The following is a 9,151-nucleotide window of genomic DNA, read 5'->3' as shown; positions in this document are numbered from 1 at the left end:
TGGTATAAGAGCTACTCCAGTACAGAGTAACTGATCTACTTAACACTTATGACCACAACAACTCATTTAATATTAAATTTAATATTAAACAAAATGTTTTGATAGACAGATTTTGGTGTTTAGAAACTGACATAAAAAAAATAAATATAAAACAAACAGCAACTGAAAGGAAAAATACATAATTAGAGTTATGAAACTCAAACAATGTCATGTAACTATTGACAAAACACAAAATCAATGGTTACAGTATGTTAGAATAGGGTAAAGTTGCTGTTTACTGCCTCAACAGATGAGAAAAAAAAAAAAAAAACATTGAACCAAAAAGAGAGGAAAAACAACAAGGTGTGTCTCTATGGTGCACTTTTGTTCAAAAGAAGCTTATTTTCATCAAAAGAACTAAGCAGAATTTTATTTTTTTTTTTCAAATAAGAGCAGTGATATTTTACATATTTTTACTCAAGTAAAATGTACAATGTACTAAAAATACTGATTTTTTATTTTTTCAAGTTTCTCAAATAAATGTAACTGATTAGATGTAACAAGTTACAGCTCAGTTGATTCAGAGCTCATTCAACTTATTTGAATTAAAATGCTTGATTAAACCTAGAGGGGAAAAAGTAAATGCCCTGGTTACAAAAAAAAAAAAAAAAAAAAAACTATAAAAGTTCTGGTCTTTACAGAACCTTCTGACCACATACTGCCTGCTGACTTTGACCAACCAGGCTATATAAATGCAATGCTTTTATTTTGAAGGACACTGTTACTTTATTATCAAGATAAGAGTCCTTCTGCAAGTCAGAGTATGTTTTAACAGCTTCCTATAAATTGGTTTAATTAAGGAACAAATTAATGGAGAATCTAGCATCCTAACAAAACACCAAAAAATCCCAGAGAAACACAAACTGGAATGAATTTGGATGCATTACTTAGAGCCACGTGCAGAACCTCATCCTCCCTGTAAATACTAAACTCTACATATCTTCCCTTATATAGAGCGGCTTTAAACATCTTAGAGTTACTGAAGTTGTAACCCGGATCAGTTCTGTGGATTTGTTGTTGTTTTTAAGCAGATGTCTGTTTATCTGTTTTTGGGTAGAACACCCTGGGAACACATGTCATCATTGTGATGATTCAGTTCAGATCACTGATCCCATTGTGTTATTTAGGAAATTTCTCGCAGCACAACCTGTTTTAAAGAAGAAAATCATATCCCTCCCTCTAAGAAAAAAAAAAAAACATTCCTTAAAGATCAGAGCGTGATAGACTTAGAGAGTTTCTGTTGTAGCCTAAACATTCCTGCCTAGGAGTTTTATCTCCACAGGAAATCATTAGCTTAGAGCGACTCTGAACAAAGAGCTGACAGAAACTCCTGCCTAGTAGAGGTGGTTTATCCTCTTGCTTTTCCTAGTAATCAAAAAGCCACTCACAGAATTACGACTGATTTAAGAAATGTGTCTCACGAGGATGCAACTTAGCAAAATTACTATAATTCTCTCAGTCCTCTTAATACAAACAGCTAAACACAGTAACATGCTGACAGGTGAGTCCATATTAATAACAAATCAATCAAGTGGTTAAATGGACAGAATGGAGAGTAAAAAAAGAAAATTATAAACATTTGAATGTGGGGAAAAAATTTTACTTTTTTTGCTCCAATTTTTCCTGGCAGTCGCACTTTGAAAATTGCTATAAAGAAATAAATGCCCAGAGATGGGACATGTGGAGCTTGGCCTGTTTTTTAAGTGTAGTTCTGTTTCTCTGACTGTGACAGGCTGGATGTGCTCTCTTCATCCTCTGATATAGGAGCTGTCTCTGAGCTTTTCTGCCTGGCTGTGTGTTTCCTGGACGGGGCTGCCTGTGGAGCTGTTTGACAGTTGCATTCTGACTCCTTGAACACCAGTCGGCCTCGGTAGATGAGCCTTGTTTTGCTAGAGGTTTCTTCTTGTTAAAAAGGAGTTTTTCCTCTCCACAGTCGCTACAAGCATGCTTAGTGTGAGGGATTGCTGAAGAGTCAATGCAATCAACTGGTTTTCTTAGATAGAAAATGTTGAATCAATCTGACTGTATGATCTGGCCGAAATGTCTTAGTAAAGTATCTTGAGATGACAAGTGATGTGAATTGGTGATATATAAATAAACTGAATTGAATTAAATTGCATCAATTCCACAATTGCATAATGTTTATACAAGACGTGATCAGTCTAAGGGAAAGCTGTGTCAGAACTCAGCAGGACAAATGGTAAACATCTGTGCTGCCTTTTCAATTGAGAAAGTATTCAAATGCTGCTCTAAATGGACTGAAATACTTCAATGTCTTTCCTACATAGATTAAACTTAATAGAATTTCTGATTCAGTCTCACTCTTTGCTTATCATGATCAATGCTTCATTTCACAAAAATATTACAGACTTCTTAGTTTTTTGTACCTGGTGGTTTACCATAAATTCCCTCATCTGTATATTTAACAATTCACTTTCAGTTCAGTTTTTTTAAATAGCGACAATTCAAAAGACATGTCACCTCAAGGCACTTCACAATTCAACCAGATCATCCAGTCAAATTGATTCAAAGTTTTCTGTCTAAGGAAAACCAGTTGATTGCATCGACTAATTGACTCGAAGGCAATCCCCTCACACTAAACATGCTTGTAGCAACAGTGGAGAGGAAAAACTCCCTTTTAACAAGAAGAAACATCCAGAAAAACCAGGCTCAGTGTGAGCGGCCATCTGCAGAGGTTGACTGGGGTTCAGGGAGCAGAAATAGAAAAAGAAGCAGAGATACAAAAGGCAACTATAAACCAGCTCCACAGGCAGCCCTGTCCAGGAAACACACAGCCAGGCAGAAGAGCTCCGAGCCAGCTCCTATATCAGAGGATGAAGACAGCACATCCAGCCTTTCACAGCCAGAAACAGGACTACACTGAAATACAGGCCAATCTCGAACATCTATAAACAAATGTGTTGATGGCAGCAGCACAACTGATATTTAAGAATGATATCCAGGATGGTGTCACAGCCAAACAGGAACAGACCAGATTAAGCTACTATGAGAAAAAAGCAGAGAGAGCATAACGTTGGAAATAAGACTAACAGAAGAATAGAGATAGAATGAAGCAGAATGATGAAAAACAGCCTGAATTTCATAATGCGATGAATCTGACATTTCACAGAAATCCAGGTATCAACTCACCTGCGATGGCATAAAAATCAGTCTTCTATACTGTGTTAGGGGGAGTGGCCAGGAGAGTTGATGACTTCATTAATCAGCTGCACCGACGGTGTACATAAAGCTAGTTGGGTCATTTCTGTCGGCCATACGTACAGTCTGTGACACAGTGAGGGCCACACTCCTGCAGTTCTAGGTTTAGGCATATATGCCAGCCAGCCTGAGAAAACCTGCATCACTCATATTATCATAGTGATCTACAGCAGGCATCCCCAACCTCGATCCTTGCTGTCATGCAGGTTTTAAAGGTTTCCTTGCTCCAGCACAGCTGATTTAAATTGAAAGCTGATTAACAGGCTTTTGGTCTACTGCAATCGTTATAATCAGCTGTGCTAAAGCAGGGAAACCTCTAAAACCTGCAGGACAGTGGGCCTCGAGGACCGAGGTTGGGGATGCCTGATCAAAAGGATGTTCTCCCAATGCTCTGATTTATTTTATTTTTTACTTACCTTCATATATCAATTATACAAGAAACCAATAAATGCTAGGGTGTGTAAGGACATTATACAGGAGAAAAAAAATACAAAACAGTTAAAAGGTTGGCATGTCATAAGGAAAAATAGGAAAAAAGCTCACTTTTTGTCAAGAATATATTTTGTTTACGAAATATTTCGAGTTCTTCTTTTGCTGTGTTAGTTAAATCATGTCTAAAAATCAAATTGCACATCATTGTTTCCCAAACAGCTGATTGGCTGTTGGGTTGAGGGTTTTCTACGATTCAGATCAACCATGAAAGCTAGCTTGATCTGGAGGAGGTTGTTCAGAGTAGGTTACCATGGTGACTAGCATCGCTTAGAATGAATCCAGCATCGGAAAGTCAGGGTTAAACCTGAAATTGTCTCTCTAACCCAGTAATCCTGCCTCAGCACTCTCTGATTTTCCAAAATGAGCATGCTCAGGCTGAACTGATCAGAACTTAACAAAAACTAAACTGCTGCTCAAATAAAACTCAATTTTCCTCAGAGACAACAGGAACCTTTAATTAAGATGAACAGTCAGAAATGAAATGTTTCATTACTTGGAAAAAATCACATCATTCAACTGCTCACACTTCTGTTACTCCTTCACAATAAGAGTCAGATGGTCCTTTGATGGTCCGATGTCAGATGGTCCTTTAAAATCTTCAGTTGAGTGGAGTCTGAGCTGAAGTGGCTCTATAACTAGTCCACATTTATCCTGGAGACATGTGGGTAATCAGAGTCATGACACAAACGCAGTCTTAACTGTGGGAGTGGCTTTTATTGTGAAGGAGCAGCATGAAGTGTGTTTGAGCAACCTTAAATAACTGAAATCATGTATGAGGTCACAGGTCAACAATGTTCAAATAAACAGAAAATAAAATAAAACAGAAAAGGTTTTCAGTCAACAAAAACATTAAAACATAATTTAGTGTTTTTCTAAACCAGTTTCACCTTATTAACCAGTTAGAGCTAAAACATTAGTGTAACCTGAGCTTTACCAGTTTAAACTGGTGACCCAGCAGGAAATGAAACAGACGTTTGGGCTCAGAACAGATCGGGTCTACAGGCTGCAAGACGGTGGCCCCTGAGGGCCACAGTCAGGAACTATTAGACCAATCAGATTAGAGCAGGAAGCAGGTTCTGAAGAGAAAGAAGCCCAAACAGGTCAGCCGTTTCACACTGAAAACAGCTGATCTATTTTCTGCTACTGAACTCATCAGGACCATAATGACCTGTTATAATGGTTAAACTGGTTACATTGGTTATTTTTAGAGTTATTTTAGTTACTTTCAGAGTATTAAATAAAAACATCCAAACAACAAAAACAAAAGAGCAAATCGCAGCAGGAAGAGTTGAGATCAGACGGGTCATGTTCAGAACACTACAGTCCATATGAGGTCCAGAACACTGAGATGAGACGTTTGGGTCGATGCGGCGCTTCAGTCAGAGGATGAAGAAGAGGATGATGACAACCAGCAGGATCAGGAGCAGCACACCAATCGCACACCACTGACGGCGATCTGCGGGGAAACCGATTGATCACTGATTAAATAGATAAACCAACCACAGCTAGAATGATGCTGTTCCAGCCAATCAGAGATCAGAGTCACTAAACTTTATTCGAATTTAAAATGAGTGATTGAATTATATTCAGGGGAGTTCATTTACTAAACCTGAACCAAGCAGTCAATAAGGCTGATTATTTTATTACATTTATATGGCTACATAAGCAACGCCTCACTACAATGCTTGGTGGGAAATTACATCTAGTCAGGGAGTGTTTTAAACGCCACACAAAGCTCAATTGTCTGTTCTATTGTAACCATAAAGCAGCGGCCAATACCAAAATTACATCCATGTTTTGCCTCCTTCATTGACTAGTGACAACAAAGTCGAGATCCGAGCTAAAGCTCTGCTGTTCAAACATGTCTACCAGTTAAAGAAAAGCAGAGAATGAAGGTGACTAAAGTCTAGAACCTGATGCTAACGTGACTCGACTGATATCGGCAACACAGAGCCTGCATATAAATACAGAGTAAAGATGTTTTGATGTTATTACCAATATAAATACAAATTATCTGCATTACAATCTTTTTTACAAGCAGCTGAAATATCAGATCATTCTTAGCCGCTGAAGATTGGCACAGGAAGAGGTCCAATCAGAACCCAGAGTCCCTGAATTTCATTCAATCAGAGCTCAAATAGAATAAACTCTGTTTCTGGATGAGCAATGTGTTGCCGGGCAGATTACCGCTGGTCATATGTGAGACTTTAGCCAGTTTCTTCATCACGTTGTCCAGGCGGGACTGAGTGTGGTCCATCTCATGTCCAAAGTCATCCAGCATCCTGCAGGAGAAACAACACTTGACAACTAGACTGGTAATAAAACATCAAACAGGCTGAAAACTGCAGGACCCATTGATAATGACACGATACTGAGCCTTTACTGCTATGTAAATGAGTTCAAAACCAGAACCTCAATAACTTGGTTCTAGTTTTGAAGCAGAAAACTGCTGCCTGGTTCTGATGGTACCCAGTGGTTCTGCCTGTTTAGTTCCATAACCGGGACTGGAAGTTCAGGTGGGAGGGAGCAGAAGGCGTGTTTGAGCCGAATGTAAACCGTAAATCACCTGGAATGTTCTTAGGTTTGGTTCTGCTCTGTGTGACTTTGGGCCTGACAGATGGACGGTTCCACCGGATCGTCAGACCTTTGGTCAAGATCAGGAACCAGAGAACCTATCCTAGAACCTAGCATAGATGCTGAGATTAGCAACAGGAATTTCTGAAGAAATTAATTTAGACCCAAAAATATCAAGTTTCAAAACCAAGGTAAGGTCCAAAGGAGACGCCCCCCCACCACCAGAAGAACCATGACTTTCATAGAGCTCCTCCTCACAGACCTGAAGTTCCACCAGCCTGGACATGGACCTGTCAGGAAGGGTTTGCATTTTCCAAACAGAACATAAAAAAAAAACTGTTAATCAAAAAAGGTTTTAAGAGGAACTTTGCTGTTTTTTTCTCAATTTTTATTTTTAGAGATGAAATGTTTTAATTCTATTAATTCAAATTCTCTTTTTAATAATGTTTTTATTTCTCTTTTTCAGGTTCAGTTTTACAGTTCACATTCAGAATACGTGTTCCTATCAGTCTGGGAGCGTTTGCACTGGGCTTGAAGTCAAAAACATGTGATCTGTAGAACCGTTTTAAAAAGAAAGCAATTTGTAAAGCTCAACCTTAGAAAGATAAAGCTGAAAAAATACAAATTAAAAGAATATATTTTTTAAAAATATATAAAAAAATAGACTTTAACAAATATAACATGGAAAAAAATCTAAAAGAAATACCTTAAAAAAAAAGAAATCTATGAAAACAGCAAAGTTTCTCTTAGGTTTGCGAGTAAGAATTTTTTTCCTTTTCAAAAGGCTTTCTTGTTTTGCTATAATAATAATAATCAAAGTTCTCTCTGTACACGGCCTGTTCGTCCAGCTCCATGCCGATCCGCTCCGACATGTTCTTCAGAACGCCGATGGTTCCGGACACCAGCTCCAGCTGTTCATCCTGTTTCTCTGCGATCAGCTGAAACAAACAGAAGCCAATCAGATCCATCCCATCTGTCCGGTTCTGACTCTGTTCAGACGTTTCGGTACCTGCTGCTGCATCTGCTGCTCGCCAATGAACTGGGAGTTGGCGTTCTGCAGCTGGCGGTCCAGCGGAGTGTATTTATCAGAACCGGGCTGCCAGATGGGACCCCGAGTTTCACCCAGCAGAACCTAAAAATCCAAACAAAGAATTCTAGAATCAGAGCCACTTAAGAACCAACCCTTAAATCACCTCATCATCATCAGGAATTGAATAAACCAATCAGAGAGCTCCTTTTTCTGAGTGATGGACCCAAAGCAGCTGATTGGCCAATGTGTGTGATATCAGGTGGAAGGATGTGAGCAAGTACCGGCTTGGTGTGTCTGTCGGAACCAGCGGCAGGACTTGACATCTGTTCCTTCATCTCCTGTAAAACACAGAGGATCGGATCAGCAGCCGGAAAGAAACTCAAAGTTCTAGAACCGTCTGCTGCTCTGACCAGTTAGGCGGCATTTACCTTCACGGTGCGACGCGTGGAGATGATGAAGGCCTTCCTCTTTGTCAGCTCGGCAGCATCCAGGTTGAACTTCTTCGGGTTGGACTCCACGATGCCTTCATGGACCGTCAGGGAAACAAATTTATACCGAGACAAACTGAACATTAGCAGAACCGTCGGACCTGAGCTGAAGGATACTGATGGTCTCGTCTAGGTCCTCCAGGTCCCACTCAATGGAGCGGAGGCTGTTCCGCAGCTCATTGGTCGTCCAGTCCACCTCCTCCTTAGAGGCTCCGCCCCCTTCCTGCAGGAGCTCGCTCCAGCGGTGATGGAGGCTCTGGGCGGCATGCACCGCCTTCTCCACCTCCCTGAAAACACAAACCAGAAACTGAGAGATGGATCACACAGAAACCAGGACAGAATGAGGGTAGATAAGAACCAGAACTAAACCCGATCCAAACGAACCGGGAAGGACGTTTGAACGGGTTACAGTCCTGTGTTCTTCTGGCTGTTTTAATTTGACTTCACAACAGTAAGCCTAATCTGAGGATGTCAGAACCTAGGACCCATTAGACAGTTTTAATCTGAGGATGTCAGAACCTAGGACCCATAACACAGTTCTAATCTGAGGATTTCAGAACCTAGGACCCATTAGACAGTTCTAATCTGAGGATGAAAGAACCTAGGACCCATTAGACAGTTCTAATCTGAGGATGTCAGAACCTAGGACCCATTGGACAGTTCTAATCTGAGGATGAAAGAACCTAGAACCATTACAGTTCTAATCTGAGGATGTCATAACCTAGGACCGATTAGACAGTTCTAATCTAAGGATTTCAGAACCGAGGATCCCTTAGACAGTTCTATTCTGAGGATGTCAGAACCTAGGACCCAATTAGACAGTTCTAATCTGAGGATGTCAGAACCTAGAACCATTATAGTTCTAATCTGAGGATGAAAGAACCTAGGGCCCATTAGACATTTCTAATCTGAGGATGAAAGAACCTAGAACCATTACAGTTCTAATCTGAGGATGTCAGAACCTAGAACCGCTTAGACAGTTCTAATCTGAGGATGTCAAAACCTAGGACCCATTAGACAGTTCTATTCTGAGGATGTCAGAACCTAGAACCCATTAGACAGTTCTAATCTGAGGATGTCAGAACCTAGGACCCATAAGACAGTTCTAATCTGAGGATGTCAGAACCTAGGACCCATTACACAGTTCTAATCTGAGGATGAAAGAACCTAGAACCATTAGACAGTTCTAATCTGAGGATGAAAGAACCTAGAACCATTAGACAGTTCTAATCTGAGGATGAAAGAACCTAGAACCATTAGACGGTATTAATCTGAGGATGAAAGAACCTAGAACCATTAGACGGTATTA

At 40.0% G+C, this 9,151-nt stretch overlaps 1 protein-coding gene across 1 annotated transcript in view; it reads right to left on the bottom strand.

The window, feature by feature from the left end:
- Positions 1-4,199: 4,199 nt before the first annotated feature.
- The window catches only part of stx6 (syntaxin 6), an 8,543-nt gene continuing 3,591 nt past the window's right edge, over positions 4,200-9,151 (bottom strand). The window contains exons 2-8 of the mRNA XM_015386184.1: positions 7,960-8,129; positions 7,783-7,877; positions 7,636-7,692; positions 7,334-7,456; positions 7,156-7,262; positions 5,938-6,032; positions 4,200-5,206 (exon numbers count right to left, since the gene is read on the bottom strand). Coding sequence (XP_015241670.1) covers positions 5,130-5,206; positions 5,938-6,032; positions 7,156-7,262; positions 7,334-7,456; positions 7,636-7,692; positions 7,783-7,877; positions 7,960-8,129 — 724 coding nt within the window. The 3' untranslated portion in view covers positions 4,200-5,129. The remainder of the gene's footprint in view (positions 5,207-5,937; positions 6,033-7,155; positions 7,263-7,333; positions 7,457-7,635; positions 7,693-7,782; positions 7,878-7,959; positions 8,130-9,151) is intronic.

This window comes from Cyprinodon variegatus, unplaced genomic scaffold (genome assembly GCF_000732505.1).
Source record: "Cyprinodon variegatus isolate N-32 unplaced genomic scaffold, C_variegatus-1.0 Scaffold359, whole genome shotgun sequence".
NCBI lineage: Eukaryota > Metazoa > Chordata > Actinopteri > Cyprinodontiformes > Cyprinodontidae > Cyprinodon > Cyprinodon variegatus.
This window is presented reverse-complemented; position numbering and strand designations above follow the sequence as displayed.